We start from the raw sequence: 17,577 nt of genomic DNA, 5'->3' as shown, positions 1-17,577 counted from the left end.
ATATTACTAAACCTCTGGCTGTTTGAAACACTTTGGTTACAGGTTTCATTCCACTCCCACTTTATTTTTTGACTTCTGTTTTTAGAATGAGTGGGTTGCCTGAACCCTGGGGATTACCTCATCTCTTGAAACCTTAAATGCATCAGGCAAGCACTGGTGCATCAGCAGTCAGATATAATCGCATTTTGTCTACTGCTTGGTCATTGGTTTCAACAAAACAATGCTTCTCCAGAACATAATTCCTTTGCTCAGGCATCTCCTCCTTGTCTCCGTCAACATCCCAAACTCTATTTCATCCACGTAACATGAGCACAACTCTAAATCCTTCCAGGGAAGGAGAGTGAATTTATGCAGTTCTAAATAAGAAATTTTGTTCCCAGACATGTGAATCAGATTTTTGGGCAACAGGAGTAGAGGGTGCAAGGTGTCCATGGCTTCCCCAAACAGTGATTCTCTTGCTTCATGTTTCTGAAGCAGCTGCTGTCTCAGAGATGAAGGCTTGACCTCTGGCAGGAGCTGTCTAGCAATTTATTTGACTTAGGGCATCGACAGCACCATAAAATCTTGTGCAGAAGAGGGTGATATCAAAATTACCAAGTAGCAGAGAATGTGTTATTTACATTTAAATCGCAGAGGTCTTGGGCAAGGAGAAAGAAGTATAGGAGCTTTACCTGAGTTCTTGGTACACTTTGTACCTAGCCCCATAGAGGATAAGAATACAGAAACAATTAAGTGCGCATTTTTAAAAGACAATGCAGTCTTGAAAATGCAGTTGCACACTTGATGTGTTATTTTCTGATACTCCTGAAGCCGGTGAGAGTAATGTATCTCCTGTATTACTAGCAGGCTTCTGAAAGCACCACTCATTCCCTTCAACTTGAGGTGCCTGCAATAGAAACAACTCCATCTGACCCAGTCACCACAGCCCCCTTTTCCAGGCCAGGAGGAGAGCTGGGCATTTCCACCAGAGTGATCCGTCGGATGTACTGCACACATCTGTTTTAGGATAAGATGACCTACCTTCTCCATGACTCTCCGGTGGGATGACTAATTCAGCCACAGATGTCTGTGCTCAGACATTGAAAACTGGTACAAATCCAGAAGCATAAAGCCATTGTGGAGGAAACTTGTACTGAAGTTGTGCTTGTGCCTGTTCTTATAGGCTAGAACTCCTGCTTTATGAGACTCGAGGGGAGTTGCTCTCTGAAGGATGTAAGCATGCCTGCCAGTCCAGCTGCTTGCGGAGGCTGGGTGGCATTGCTGAAGAGCCGAGACTCAGATCTACTGTCACTTTTAGCTGTCACTATTAGCAATCTACAAGTCAGCCTTCACCATGATAACTGCATATATCAATAGGGCAAAAAAAAATTATAGAGGAGATACCAAAAGTAAACTTGCCAATCCTTAGCAGGATCCCTCTACAAAAGTGAGAGGTGACACCGATTTTTTGTACCTAGGACTTGGGAAGGACATGGCAGTATGCAAGGACAGTCACTGATGTGCAAAGGGGACTGTTTCTAGATGTGACGGAGTTTTTGGCCTCTTCTCTCTTGAGGCACCCCAGTTCCTCTGGAGAGACATATCTCCATCTGGTCCTTGTGTCTCTTGGTCCATGTCTGACTGCTGACCCATCCCTCCAGCATTTGCAAGTACTGCAAATAGTCTGTGACAGTAGCCATCGCCCTGTCCCAACCCTTGCTTAAAGGACCTCAGCTTTTCCTTTTCTACAACTGTTCATCCTCTTCTCCAGTCCTGGCTGGGATCTTTCCATAAGTAGCTCATGAGAGGCACCTGAAATCTCAAGTGGAAAAGCCAGAAGAGGCTTTATACTCATGAAGAAGGCTCCCTTGATATTCCTATGTGGCATCAGTCTGTAAAAGCACTGTACTGGGGCAGACCAAATCTCTGCCAGCTCAGTTCCCCACCTGTGAGAAGACACATCCAGAATCTAAGAGAAAGGGTGTATAAACAGTGCAAGTGTGCAATGATATTTCTCTCCATGGATTTAATCTCAGCTTCGTTCTGTGATTCTTTCATCTTCCACAAAACCCTGAGACAATAAATTCACAGTTTAGTTATGTGTCATATGAAAATGTACTTCCACTTATTTTTTTTAACTTTTCAGTCTGCTCTACTCATCCCTCCATTCTTGTTCTTCACTCACCCCCTCCACCCCTATCTCCTCTCTCTACAAACTGATGAGTCCATATCAACTTAGTGTCTCCTTATACAGAAGTTATATCCTTTTGGGGATAGAGAAGTGAGAACTGGGTATTGTTTTCAAGTTGAAGGCCCACCATGGATTTATGGAGTGGCATAATAACGTTTGCAGTTTTATTCTCTGTTCCTTTGCTGATATTTGATTGCTTTCACATTGTTAAGCATTGAACTACTATTCGCAGGAAGTAACCATAAGGACCCTGAGATCTCTTCCCTGAGAAGTAATAGCTAATTCTGAACCCACCATTGTTTATATCTATAGCTAGGGTGGTTTTTCTGTGTGCATTGCTTTGCATCTATCAACACTGAGTTTCTTCTGCCACATCATTGACAGTCACTTAGAATGCTGGCATACTTTTGCAGTTCTTTACTAGCAGGTTTTATTTGCAGTATTTGAAATTACTTTGTCTTATGACTAATTTTGTGAGGTCACTAATCATTTGCTCTTTCAGGTGTTTTTTGAATATGATGAGCAGCTCAAATTCCATCAATAGCTTCCCACCCACTGTTTCCTGTGTCTTAACCAGTTGGTAATCTATGAGATCTTCCCTCTTACCTGCAATAATGCTGATACTGTTGAAAATCCAAGCATGGAGATACACTGGCCCCATGGAGGCAACTCTCCCACTGTCCAGGGCAACGCCTGAAGCCAGTGTGGTGAGCTGCCTGCTGGAGCTCACCTTTCTAGCAACTGCAAAAGGAGTTTATGGTGACAATCTCAGATTTGGCTATCTCGCTATTAGCTATCTAAAACAGGTTGGAAATTTTAGATTCCTGGTTTTCTCTAACTCATATTATTTGTATGTTAATTCATGGTTTATTAGAGCCCCTGCCAGTTTGCCTAGTGCATACTGAGGAGTAATGCAGCACTTCCATAGATCAGTTTCTTTAGGGTGCATACCATCTGGTCCTAGTAAATTGTTATTATTAGTTTATCAATTTTTCTGAAAAACTCTTCATCTGCTGCTTCAATTTAAGAATCTTTCCAATGATTAAGGGATTGGAGCATCTGTCATATGAGGGGAGGCTGAGAGAGAGCCAGGATTATTTAACCTCAAAAGGAGATGGCTCAGAGTGGTTTATCAGTGTGTTTATATACCTCATGACAGGGGGACTACAGAAGATGGGACGAAACTCTTCATTGTGATGCCCAGTGAAAGAGTAAGAGGCAACGGGTAGAAATTGAAATACAGATTCCTCTTAAACACTTTTATTTTATTTTATTTCATTTCATTTCATTTCATTTCATTTCATTTCATTTTACTTTTATTTTTTTACTATGAGGGTGGTTGAACATTGACATAGGCTGCCCAGACAGATAGTGGAGGCTTCAGCCTTGGAGATGTCAAAAAACCCAACCAGATACAGCTAGCAACCTGCTCTAGCTGACCCTACTTTGCGCAGGAGGATTGGATGGATGATCTCCAGAGGCATCTCCAGCCTCAGCATCTGAGTGATACCACCATGTAACACAGGTTGCAACAACAAGACCCTCCCCAAGTTCTGCAGTTCTATTTGCTCTATTCCTGCAAATAGCAGTTTTGTGATGGTCTTGCCTTTCTTGGGCACTCTCTGTACACCTTGATCATCTTTTAGTTTTATAGGCTGTCTGGTAGGTTTCTGGCTCCTGGAAAAGGTTTTAATATTAGTTTTTATGGTTTTCAGAATATTGCGTCTAAAAACACATTTTGACCATGACTGGGTTTTTTGCTGTTTTCTGTTTTTCTCATTTGGACACGATTTCCACTTTCTGAAGAATGTCATTTTACTCCTAATAGTCTCTATTACTCTGCTATTTAACCATGAGAGCTCCTTTCTGGTTCTTTTTATAGGTGATATGTATTTACTCTAAAACTCTAATATGGTTCCTTTATGTAATTTCCTTGCCACTTCCAAGCAGTTTATCTTTTTGGCAGCTGCTTTTAATTTAAGTTTAGCAAGTTCCTTGTTCTGTCTTTGGATGGGATAAATCACCTTCCAGAGTGCCTGTTAACAGAGTCAGCTTGGATTATACACCTAAGTTTAAAATAAGGGTAGTGTTAACCCATGAACCCCTGCTGTGTGTGACCTGCCCCATTCCTAATACAAAAAAAAAAAAAGCTGTTTTCTTGCCTGGGAATCACAACAATCTATAGGACTCTAACTGAAAAACTGAGGCTTGTTTTCATACATTTCACCATCTCACACAATATTGCTTAATTTTCTGACTGATATATCTAATTAGTTGCATGAATAAATAAATCTTCTATGTTAAAAGTCTTTGTAAAACCACCTGCTTGACTTTTTTTCTAGTAACTGATATTGACTGTCCTTACTGTTATTATGTTAAAAATGAACAAACATTTTCATTTCAGCTTGGTAGATCTGGGCAATTAACTCTACTTGGTTACTATCCACATCTTACTGTAACAAAAAAGAGCGTATCGTCACCGAGAACCCAAACAACCCAATAGTGACTTACTTCATTGCTGGTGATTTATATTGATTACTTTGACTTTAAAATTGTACTTGATATAACTGGATATTTGGGGCTGTGAAATGCACACAGGCACTACTGGGACAACTACCAAATTCTAGAGTGTAGCCTTCGTGGGTGCAGTTCATTGGTGTGATGGATTCAGTGCCTGCTCAGCATGGGTGTAAATGGGGGGGACTGATGAAGCCTTGTCCCCTTTGTCCCTGCCAGAACATTCATCTGGTGGCCAAGTGGCTGAGTTCTCTGGAGAAGAAGCTGGAGCAGCACAGTGAGGGCAGTCACCAGGATTTCCGTGTCTTCATTAGCGCGGAGCCAGCACCCTCCCCTGACAGCCACATCATTCCCCAGGGCATCCTGGAGAACTCCATCAAAATCACCAACGAGGCCCCAACTGGGATGCAAGCAAACCTTCACAAAGCCCTCGACAACTTCAACCAGGTAGGAGCTCAGCAGGTCTTGTGCCGGCAACTGGTCAACATGTCAGCGTGGAGCTGCTGGAGCCTCATGTAGAGTGTGATGTGTTTGGGCATTGCTGCTCCCAGGCAGCAGATGTGCGAGTTCCTTTGCATCATGTAGTCTCTGGATACAACAATACCCTTCTCTCTTCTCCAGGAACTGGGCACAGATCTCTTTCCAAGCACTGATTTTCCCAAAAGAAAGACTCAGGTAATCCTGAACAGCCTCTTTCTTGCAGAAGGTCACAGGATACCGGACTTCTGCCCAGTTTAATAATTTTCTAGCTAATGTATGATCCTTAGAAAGCCTATTTTGTTTCAGAATCAAACTTTTGAATGCAGAATTTGGGAGACTTTTGTCACATTTCAACTTGATTTCTGTGTCTGTGTCACTCCTTTTTGGGCTGACGAGTGACATATTACATCCAGCACCCAAAGACATGGAGAAGCAAGGGTCAGATGTTCAGAACTGCTGATACTGTCACATCCCACATCACTGTTCAGAGAAGCGTAGGGGGATTTGGTGTTGTGTGCCCAAAGGCCATTCAGCTCAAAACCTTGCTGATATCAGAAGTGTTGCAAATTAGAGCTGAAATCTGCCTGCAGGGAGGACTTGCTTTGCCAGACGAGGGTAAAGTAGGCCATCTTGAGAATTGCTAGCCCACAAGAAGAATAACTGATGACAGGTTGCTCATTGCTTTTATTGCATGGTGACCACGTACACACACTCCTGTTACAGCAGGCACCTTCCCGCTTTTTGTTGCTGGAACTGCAGTTCAGTCTCTTGTGCAGGAAACACAAAAGCAAAACATGCAGAAATGATAGGAAATATTTTCTTCATGCCACAGAGGGTATGGATCAATGTTAGAGTTGTCATAACACAGTGATTAAATGAGCCCGCTTTGTGGCCTCACTCAAGCAGCTCAGTGCACCACAGGTCAGGAGGATGCAAAGAGCAGTGGGGCACAGATCAAGTGCCAGCAGCTCCCCAGGGAACAGCCTGTGTGTCCAGGCACACTGGAGCCTGCCATGTTTCACTGCTGGAGGCGGCTGTGCTTTGGTTGACCCCGTTTTCCGCATGACACAAAAGGCTAAGGGCTAAACACTTGCATTTATCATGCTACCTTTCCTAGAGACACAGACCATTGCCTTCTGCTGCCCTGAATGCTCATTACCGTCATTCACACCTTGCTGTTACCTCGGCACACTGAGCTCTCACAGCAAGACTCTGGCTGTTAAACCTAGAGTAACCAGAAGGACCTGGTACTTTCATCCCTCGGACCGCCGTTTTGCATCATTAGCGCTGAATTTACTACGGCCTCTCCATTCTGTTGATGACTGTGCCAGCAACACACAGGGCAAAACTTGCAGAATTGCTTTCTTTTCTCTCCATACAGCCTCTTGTCATTTAGGACCAGGTGAACGCAAACCCAACCTATTGTGGACCCCAGGCACAGGTCCATGGGGCAGAAAAATGGGGGCAGCTCACAAATATTTTCGTACTTAGACATAGGTATGGAGGTAATCTCAAGTGCAGGAGCTAACATTGCTGAGCAGGTGAGGCAGGGAAGCACCACGCAAGAATTAATGTGAGTAGTCAGGAAAGATTATTCCATGTTTATCTGTTGTCATTCATCATCTTGAACTCCATGAAACGTCTTGGAGAGCAAGGGAGGGGACAATCTTCACCCCAAGTAACATCTTCATCCTGCCTCTGCTCATTTCAATCAGATAGTAATTAACATTTTCTAAATTGTCAGAAATCCTGTAGAGAGTGGGTGGGGTCCCTTTACACCTCATTTCCCTGCTTTATACAATGAATGTTCAAATTTAGCTTTCAGCTGAAACCTACAAAGGCGGCCCATTATTCTGTGCAGGGAATATTGTTCTGCTTTTTAGCTGAAGAAAAATGCACAACTAAATAGAGAGGCTGAATGAGACTGAGCTGGATTCTTACTCAGCGTTCTTTCAGGTAAGCTCCCCTTGAAGTTCAGGGACATTTCTAAAATGAGAAAGGTGCTCAGTACACATTTGAACCAGTTCTTCATCAGGTTGCTGATAATAAAAGGAGCTTAGAGTTTTGTCTTATCAAGGAGTAAACAGGCTTTGAGATATTCTTGATTGTCTTATGCAGTTAGTCAATGTCTTGCACACTTTAGAGTAATGGATTCCCCTTTTTCAGCACAGACCTTAAGGTCTGTTATGCTCCCCAGCTGATTAGAGGGCTAACATTGTATTTTATTAAGGTAAGGATAATGAAGGGAAGTCACACGGATGCCCTTTGTAGTCTTTGTCATATAGCAGAGTGGACTTAAAGGGGCTATTCCTGGGGAGGGAGAATGGAGGGGCTGGTGTAGCTGCTCCCTCCTTAGTCAGCCTCTTGCTCAGCTGTGCAGGTCAGAGCCACTGTATCCTGGATATGCTATTCCTGGGGAGGGTTTGCAGAGAGGCTGATGAACACGCAGGTAAGCCCTTCCCAACATATTCATCTCCCAGGTGTGGGGAGATCTGTACTATTGGCCATGGGAGACCCCATTGTGTTCCTGTCATGGGGCAGGAGATCCGCTGCTCAGCCTCACTGCTCTTGCCAGCACAGTGTGAGGGCCAGAGCTGTGCAAGCCTCCACCTGGCTTCAGCCACATAAAGGGGGTTCAGCTTCCCCTGTGACAGCTGAGCTTCAGCCTCGTGCCATGCACACAGCTCCAGTCCTTCATCCCTTCTGCTGCTCTGCTGTCCCATAACATTGCTGTTCATTCTGCTGGGAACAGGAATGGCTGGCCAAGCTTCCTCTTGGTGCTCACCTGTTGAAAAGTCATTCCCAACACCGTCAGAGTTCTTTGGAGGCCAATTCCCTTTGTTTGTTTTCATTGATTAAATAACTCAGGCTCCTGCCCCTCCACCTCCGACATCACAATTCTGCCTATTCGTTTGTAACTGTTCAAACTTTAAGTGTCACCTGGAAGTTGAGAAAGGAAGCACCCATTGCTGTGTTGACTTTAAAGGGCAACATTAGATTTTATTTTTTTTTGCAAGTGTTTGATTTCCCCTGTTTGGATTTTTAGCAGTTTCTCGCATCCCCCCTTTGGTGTGCTGTGCAAAGTTGTGCCATCAGCAAATACGCTGCTGCAGCACATGGCCAGGCTGGCTTTGTGCACAGGGTCACAGAGGCAGGAGCACACCCTTTCTAGGATAACTCCCTGCTGTTTCAGCCCTGCAGCTCAAACAAATGCTGCCTCAAGGACAGTTTTTGTACTCAAGGGGCAGGATGGACTTTAGTTCTGCCAGGTATAGTCCTTCTCAGCAGAAGCTTCGCTTAGTCCTAGTCCCACTGTGGCACGCTTGCCCTGTGTAGTGCTTCTCTCTATCTCCCTGGTGTGGGTTGTGGGGGACATGCAGGTGATGGGGTGTTGGGTGGGTACACATGTCCTTCCCTTCTTGGCTGTCAGTATGTTTTCCTTTGTAAAGTCACTTTGAGTTGGAAAAGAAAATACTAATTCTGAAAATATGCATCAGAATTTGCTGATAACTTTGCAATGCAAAACCACTGACTTAGAAAATTAATGAATACATATATTATGCAGAAATGATCTGACTGGGCAAATCAATTCACCTCTGTCTGAAGTCCGGTGTATTTTGGGAGGCCCTGAGAGTCACTGAGGGTAGTGTGGACTTACACAGCCCTGCCTCTCTACCTCTATTGCAGGATACCCTGGAGATGTGCAGCCGGGAGAATGAATTCAAGAGCATCCTCTTTGCCCTCTGCTATTTCCATGCTGTTGTGGCAGAAAGGCGCAAGTTTGGCCCCCAAGGCTGGAACCGTTCCTACCCCTTTAACACTGGAGATCTCACTATCTCAGTGAACGTGCTGTATAATTACCTGGAGGCCAGCTCAAAGGTGCGTGAATCAAAGGTGGGCTGTTTGGTGGATTTTAACCACCAGCGATGGACTGGCTTGTGCTGGCTGAAACTCCTGGGAAGTCTCCTTAAACGCCATTTCCTTGATATCTTTGGTTTTATAACTTCACAGTTCGGTATATCTTTGTGCTGAGATGGGAAGCTTCAATGTCACTCACATCTGTAGCAGCTTACAAATCATAGCGAACAGTGCCTGTGGACTTTATTCATTGAAAATACATAGTGGTCTTTGGTTTAACAGAGCTTAGAATAAATTTGCATTTCAGTGGGAAACTGTGCAAAATCTATGCTGTGATCCATTTTTCCTTGGGCAGGATTTAACTCCTACCTAATGTTTGTTTACTCAGAAAACTGAAATAGTGAAATGGAAGCACTCACTGTGCAGATTAGTGCTTAATACTGTAACCTGCAGCTCAGTGACATGGCTGGCAGAGCTCTGACTGTCTGTATTCTTTCATGCCCTCCTGCTTCATTCTTCAGGTCCCATATGATGATTTACGTTACCTCTTTGGTGAGATTATGTACGGAGGTCACATTACAGATGACTGGGACAGGCGGCTTTGCAAAACCTATTTGGAAGAATTTATTAAGCCAGAAATGCTGGAGGGAGAACTCCTCCTTGCTCCAGGATTCCCCCTCCCAGGGAACATGGACTATAATGACTATCATCAGGTAAGCTCTTTGTCTTCTGGTATTATTTATACACATAAATGTACTGTCTTCCATAATCTGTCTTAGGAGGCAGTGAATATCACTGCAGTGTTTCAACACACCTCCTGTTATTTCCCATTATGTTCTGTTTCTATAGACATTTCAGCATTCCCTTTGACGAACCAAGTCTAATGGTAATTTGCTACTTCATCATGGGCTCATTCTGTTCATGCATGAATAGAACAACTGTATTGGTTCTTGAAACTGAAGCGGGGCTCCTGGAAAATTACATCCACATACTGTTTGCTAAAATGGCCCTTTCAAACTCCTTTTATCATCAGTTATGATGAGAAACACTGAAGGGTCTTGTTGATCTACTTACTGATCTCATCTGTTCTTTGTACATAAGTGCAGTAGAAGAGATAGGCATATTAGGCTGGTTTTGTTCATAAAACTTAACTACTGGAAGCTAAATTCCCACAAGAGATTTCAGGATATTGATGCTGAAATGCACAGCAGATAATTGCTAGAGAAAGTCCAGGTCTGAGATATGTAGCCAAGCCAAACTTTAGCAATTACTACATTTTCACAGCAGGATTAGAGGCAGTTCTGTAAACAATCATACACTCCTTTCTCTCATCAGTTCCCTGGTGTTTCAGCCACAAGCAAAGTCATATTAGCCTGGGCTTACTTACTCGGATGGGTGATAATTCCAGCACTGTGAATTCTACAGGCAAAGAGCCCTGGACTCTGTATCTAACCTGAACCTGAATTTCTCTGTACAGTACATAGATGATGCCTTGCCTCCAGAATCACCTTATCTGTATGGTCTCCATCCCAATGCTGAGATTGGCTTTCTTACCCAGACCTCAGAGAAGCTGTTCCGCATCATGTTGGAGATGCAGCCCCGGGACACCAGCATGGGTGAAGGAGGAATGGTGACCAGAGAAGAAACGGTGAGAGTGGTAGAGGAAGGAGTTGTTGCGTTTTGATATCTGTCTCATTCATAAGTAGTCCTTTCTAGCTCAGGTTTGTCTCACAACAGCTCATTATAATGTGTTCTACCTTTGCTGGATACAAACCAAGTGTCTAAAACTACTAGCCTCATATTATGCAGAACATCACCATGGTGGGATGTAATTGGAGTATTGTCAGTAATAGGATAGTGGCTTTTAATTACCCCCTGAACAGCAGTGCCTTCATTATCATCCTGTGAAGACGTTACAAAGTCCAGTTACTCCCACAGGTTTCTGAGGCCACATTACAGAAAACAAGCCGTAATTGTTGTGAAAAAAATCAGAGCCAAAGGGATTTGTAGGGGAATTTAAAATTAGATTATATTTCTATACCACACCTGAGGTGCAGCTAAAGAGCTTTTCCAGACAAGCCTTAGCTTTAGCTACCTAGTTGGTTGCAATAACATCCTACACATCATTACCTCTTCGTAACATCCGACACAAGTGTGGAGGGTTTGGAGGGGCAGAATTGGGAGGAAATGGGGGTACAAAGTCCAAAATATGAATGGGGCATGGCAGTAAAATTACCCTGGGCTGCAACTGTCACTGGCTGGCAGCTGTCATTAACACCCAAGCACCAGGTTTCGCACATCAGTTCACAGAATTGTTACTGTGCATTATGTGTTCCTGGAAAATCCCCAAGAAGCAGAAGTCTTGCTCAGGTTCCAGCACAGAGGTAAAGCAAAGCATTGTCTGAGAGACTTCCATACCAAGCTTCCTAACAATCCGCATAAACCTGAGAGATAGAGCTGATCCCGTGAAGATTAAGGGCTTCATGGCTCATTGTCAAATGGAACTGTTTTTGTCTGGTTTATTTCTTTTTTTTAGACACTAGAAACATCCTGTTGCATTGGAACTTTCCCTGTTTAATATTTAGAAATATAAAGCACTGTTTCCAAATCAAACTGTGATGGTGACCAGAAAATAATTTTGTTTCATTATGCTTTTCTTCAGCGGCTCCATTAGTTCAGAATACCAAATTCAACTTAAAATTAAATTTTATATAATCACTTCTTTGTATCAGCATACCATAAAAAACCAGCTAATAAGCTCAGTTGTCCTGAGGCTCAGCTGAGGCTATAGCCCCATCCGTCTTCTTGCATTGAACCTGACCTTAGGAGAAGTAAGAATACAGGCTTGAGACCCAAGAAGAAAGGAGACTGCTACATGTCATAGTGACATTTTTCAACCGTCATTTTGAAAGCTTCTCATCTGACATTAATTTTTGTAAGCATTTGAATTTTAATAGGATATGGCAAGCTCTTTGAAAGGTGCCATGCCCAACGCTGCTGACACTGATTGTTTAGGGGATGCTTAACTGGCAGATGGAGTTTTCATACTGTGTTCAGGCAGCTGTCAACTGAGGAACCTCAGTGGATCATTCACTGACAGCCCTCTCTCTTTTCCCTTCGGCACACAGGTGAAAGCCCTTCTGGAAGATATGTTAGAGAAATTGATGGATGAGTTTAACATTGCAGAACTGATGGCAAAGGTGGAGGAGAGGACGCCCTATGTTGTGGTTGCCTTCCAGGAATGTGAGCGCATGAACATCCTCACCAGTGAAATAAAGCGCTCACTCAAGGAACTGGATCTGGGGCTGAAGGTGAGAGCTCCGGATGCTTGCGACTGCAGCGTTATAAAATCTTGATGAACAGAAAAGGTGCTCAGGGAATAAAAGGGGTCATTACTCTGTATTCGGCACTGCTGGCTGCAAAACCAGCTTGACTCCATGGGAAGGGTTCACAGATGGATTTCGAATGACACATTGTCTGCAGGCCATGAGAGCAGGCACTGGGAGAGGTTAAAGATACACATAGCAATGACTGCTTTTTGGGAACAGAGAGTAGGCACTTCTGTCCGTCCAATATTGTAGCACAGCAACAATAGATCACTCAGAAATTGAGACGTGATCTATTTAAAGGTGAGAAAAAAAATCACACCATTTCACATAATGCCGAAGTACTGGGAGGAACTTGTAACAAAATGTCCTTAAAGGCACAGGATGAGCTGAAATCAAAGAAAAGATTGATCATGTGTAAGGACACAAAATGTCCAGAGCTATAAGAGAAAAAGGTTAAAAACTCAAGAATTTTGGAAGAGATACTACTCCCCTTGCTGGATATGAGTCATTTGCTAATGGAGGAGGGTCAGAGCAGACTTTCCCTATGGAGATACTGTCCATGATTGTTCCACCCATAGTTTCTTCTCCAACTTGGTAAGAAACTAGGCTCTGCTCCAGGAAGGTGATGTCTGTGTCCCTCTGGCTGGTGGCTTTGGCCATTGCTTACGGAGAGTAGTGAGGAGCTCTGGGGCTGACAGGACGCATGAGGCAGGATGTAAATTCCTGGGTTCATCAGGATGTGTAAGAGGGCTGTGCTTTGAGGCTATATCCACTGGTAGGGGAAGTCATCTGCTGAATCCCCTCCCAGGCAGTTGGTGCGACAAAATATAAAAGGCTACTGCCTGTCCATTAGGGAATACATCAACATAAATCAGACTGCACTGCAGGTGAGTGAGGACCTGCCTAACTAGCCCTGGTGCCCTGTAGCAACATTTCTCCTTCACCTTGTCATACCAAAAGACTCTTCACCACAGCCAAGTGCTGTACATCCCTTTGAAAGGCCTAAATGTAGCAGAGGAATGCTACCTGGAGCTTGCAGCACAAAGCTGATGGCTTCAATGCTACCCCAATGCCTTCCCTGCATCATTGACACAAATCCCTGGGTGATTTCATGGTGTGAGGCAGCAATTAAGGACGTCAGTCACTGGGCATTCTCCCATTTCACCAAAACGCTCAGCTTGCAAAAATAATTTGCATAGCATGGGAACCATTGCACTTGAAGGAACTGCAATTACTTTGTCTGACCCCATATTAGTAGAAAGAGCTGACAGGTGAGCAAGTAGGACCTGTCTTGAGACTGAATAACAATCCCAACCCTCTCCTGAGGGCAGCTTTGAAGAGAGATCTTCAAAGGCCCTATCTACAGTGCGCACACAGAGGTGGTAGGTTTGTCTCTGGGATTTTAGGTAGCTGCAGTTCTGCAGGAATAGGTCTAGGCTGCTTCTAAATCCCAGACACATTGTGCTGTACACTGTGAACCCAGCAACCTAGGTCCATGCTAGCTCAGAGATTTCTGCATAGTATTCACTGCTTATGCTTATTGCTTGATTAAAAAGAGAGACATACCATATACACTTCATGGTGACCCAGTATGTACAATCCATTTTAAAATAGGCTGATATTTATGTAGTCAATTATCATCAACAAATTTCCTTTATTTTCTAGCAGAAGGCAGTGGAATTGAAAATTCTGTTTCCTGAGACAGGTAAACAGAAGTGATTTAATGTTTCAATCCTGGAGCACCAAACAAGATATAATTGTAACTAGAACAATGCGTAGCAATTAGATTTAATGTGGAGAAGAACAAGCTATTTAACATTGATAGGGGGAATGAGTGGATGCATGAGCTTAAATAAACCACAGACAAAATAAACCACAGAAATCAGGCAATAATATAGGGCGCAAATTTCTCCCCAAAACCCTGCCACAAATAATGACAGGGAAGTGGGATGCTATCTACAGAAAAGGCACCTCTAATGACTACATAGTTTGGTCCCAACAGCCTCAGTACCTACGGTGTGATTCAGAGACATGGCTAGGACTTAAGGGCTACTGAAGACCAGACAAGTAGCACTATTTATTTGTGTTAGCATTTCTTCATCTTGTGTATGCTGAAGAGACAAATTTGAAGAGTCTGAGATACCACCAGTGGGCAATTCTTCTGTACCTGCAAGCCAAGATTGCATGTGGATCCCTGCAGAACTGAGTTAGATGTCATGTATGACCCACATCTCTGCCCAGCATCCCCCAACAGGCCCTTCCCATGCCTTGGGTCCCACATAATGGCCAGAGGATGCTTGGTCCTGCTGTTGGCTCTTTCTGTAGGCAATGCTGCTGTCGTGACTTGACAGCTAGGTCTCACACTCAGTTTGGGAGAGAAATAATTCTTGAATTGTTTCTTCTGAATGCAGCTCCTATGAGAGCTGTTAATGTACGTTAATCTCTGGGACTGGGGATCTTTACTGATAGTACTCAGAGGAGGAGAGTTTACATAACAGGAACCACAGATCTCAGAACAGAATAAATAAAACACAGAGAAAGCAAGTCTTATTGTTTTTAACTGACTATCTGCTAAAAGAAGGAGATTTGGAAATGTCAAGCTTAATTTGAATTTTTGAATAATTCATTGTGTCTGTGTAGTGGAAAGCGATTGTTTGGTCCAAAAATAGGAGATATCCCATTAAGAGGAAGAGAAAATGCAATAGATTGGTAGCCATCAAAAATAACTGGCATACTGCATTTCAAAGTCCTTTGTTCTAGATGACTTTGGTGAAACCAGAGGTTGGGCTGAAACACTTGCATGTTAATGTTGTACCCAGTGTAATTTTTGCAAGCAGATTTTCTATTTTGCAATCTCGGTGAAGGATAAGCATCCAAAATGAGCATAGTAGACATTATAAAAGGATGAAGTAAGACCAAATTTTGTAAGGCTAGCTGAATATTTATCTATGAAATAACCAGTGAAGTAACCTTAACTGAGAAAACAATTTGTGACAATAGTCTGCTCATCTTGAGGGAATGTCTGCAGGCTGATTAGGATTTCTTTCAAGGGTGTCTTTAATGAAAATTACTCCCAGCATTTCAGAAAAAAAAACAGTAATTCGAATCATTCCTGATGCACTTTCGTATTCAGCATCTGAAATGCAAATTTATGCATAATTGTGTTTGGACAACTATATGAGATAGTTGCTATAGATGTTTTGAATCCTCACAGGAGATTCCAACAAGTATGCTTGAGTGCGCAGCCTTTAAAAATTGCTTTTCTTAAACCTTCCTGAGAATTACATTTGCTAATTCATTTGTTTCCTGAAAGTAAAACTAGACATGATATATGATCATGAGCGTTATGTCTGTAAATCAATTGGACTGCTTGCACACATTTTGCAATATTTTTACCAACTTTAAAACCTTTCCAGGAGTGCAAAATGCTTCTGAATGTCATTATCAGAAGGCTCTGTGGTTCTCAGTGTCCTGCTGTGACCAGTGTGCTACTTTGCCCCTCAGACATTTTTTATTTCCTGCTTGGTCTTACCATGGCTTTATACAGACACCAGCCTATTGAATAGCTCCTCTCAGTGTCTAAGTTCTCCTGAGATGGGAGAAGATGACCTATGTGATATGAACAAAGAAGGAACCGCAATGATACCTCAGAGTTTGTGTGCCAACAGACGTTATTAAATAAGAAAGCCATGGCAACAGCCTCCTGATAAGGTCAAATGATTTTGACATCCCTGTGAAGCTCATTACTAGCCCCTTGGATTAGATTCCCCATGCTTTTCTGTTGTGTGAGCTTTAATTGTGGGTCAGTAAATTGTCTTAAAGTGTGTTATAGATAAAATGAAACAGCTCAGGTGCCTAAGAGGAAATGCACAGGGCATGCACTGCCTTTGTATTTCATTGTAACTTCATGGCAAATACAAAAATGAGACATTTTTCATTTGTATTTGTCCCTTGTGTTTGGAATTACCCAGGACTTTAAAGACCTTTTACCAGGTAACTCATAATTTTGACATTCCCTATAAAAGTAAAATAATTTAATAGAAATAATGAGATGATTTACTGGCAGAGGCTTGCCTGGTCCCTGTTCACATGAAATGACAGAAGATGATGTGTATTTTGAAAGGTGGTTACAGTTGTTTGTCGTGGTTTAGGAATAATTGCAAGCAGTCTTGCTTCTACCATTTCATTTAACCTTATTTGTTGCTTTTAGTTTCAAGAGTGTTAAAGACAATCTTAAAACCCTTGTACACGTGATTTTCTCTATCCACCAGAAATTTGTTCTCCATGGGGAAACCCAGCAAGTTCAGACACTTGCTGCCTTTAAATGCTTACTACTTTTAAAAAGTCATCTTTGGAGCAGAGGTTTAGTAATGCCTTGTTCCAGTCCATCCTGTTGAGAGATGAACGTTTCCCAGGGAGGGGATTTCTGGGTAGGAAATCACAGATCTCTAGAGGGGGGCAACTCTGAATGGAGTTCCCAGGGCTGCAGTGACTTCCAGGCATGGTGGCAGTATGAAAGTGCTCTCGGCTCTGATTTGAATTAGTAGATGCTGGGGACACACATTCCCTTGAAGTACTGCCCTTGCTTATTGCCAGACAAAATAAATTTTATTGTGGGTGTTTAGAAACTTTCACAGGAACAAAACCAAAACAAACAAACAAGATAAGAGTTGTAAGTCAAGTGCTAAAAAACCAGAAGTGCTAGAGTGGACCATTTCCAGTACCTAAATTCAGTGTATGGGACAGATGTATATTCAAGCCCTTTGTTTCAGCTGTCATCCAGTAGCTCTGAGTGTTGCATTTGCAACAGCATAGTTAGCTCAGATTTCTGTTCCGGTGACAAGTTGTCTTCCAAGCTTGGGAGTCTCTGGTCTTTTTGGAGTGTACTTTTGAGAAAATGCTTGCTAACTTAACAGCACTGGCATGCTTCTTTGCCCTAAGTCTTGATCACTCAGCACTAAGCCTGACTCCACTTGTTAGTGCCAGATGCAGCATGGACCATCAACAAGGGCACTCGTTACGGCTCTCCCACGGTTTGGTTGGGTGTCTAAGCTGTGATCTTGTCCTACTGTAGCCTGTCAGTGTGATCTGCAGATCAGAGCTCTGTGCAGCATGGTCAGCATAGGAATAAACTGCAAAGATTTTCAACTGCTGGACTCTGACGAGCATTGCTAAACATGTGTTGGGATTGTTTTAAGAGGATTTTAACTTTTGCTAAAGCTT

The 17,577-nt window shown here is 43.0% G+C and overlaps 1 protein-coding gene across 1 annotated transcript in view; it reads left to right on the top strand.

The window, feature by feature from the left end:
* Positions 1 to 17,577, top strand: part of LOC104166535 (dynein heavy chain 9, axonemal-like) — a 69,333-nt gene that overhangs the window by 42,186 nt on the left and 9,570 nt on the right. The window contains 5 exon segments of the mRNA XM_009706498.1: positions 4,907 to 5,134; positions 8,855 to 9,046; positions 9,547 to 9,738; positions 10,503 to 10,673; positions 12,154 to 12,336. Of these exon segments, the coding sequence (XP_009704800.1) occupies positions 4,907 to 5,134; positions 8,855 to 9,046; positions 9,547 to 9,738; positions 10,503 to 10,673; positions 12,154 to 12,336 (966 nt within the window).

Source organism: Cariama cristata, unplaced genomic scaffold, assembly GCF_000690535.1.
Source record: "Cariama cristata isolate BGI_N322 unplaced genomic scaffold, ASM69053v1 scaffold4878, whole genome shotgun sequence".
NCBI lineage: Eukaryota > Metazoa > Chordata > Aves > Cariamiformes > Cariamidae > Cariama > Cariama cristata.
Note: the sequence above shows the minus strand (reverse complement) of the source record. Positions and strands in the feature narration are given on the sequence as shown.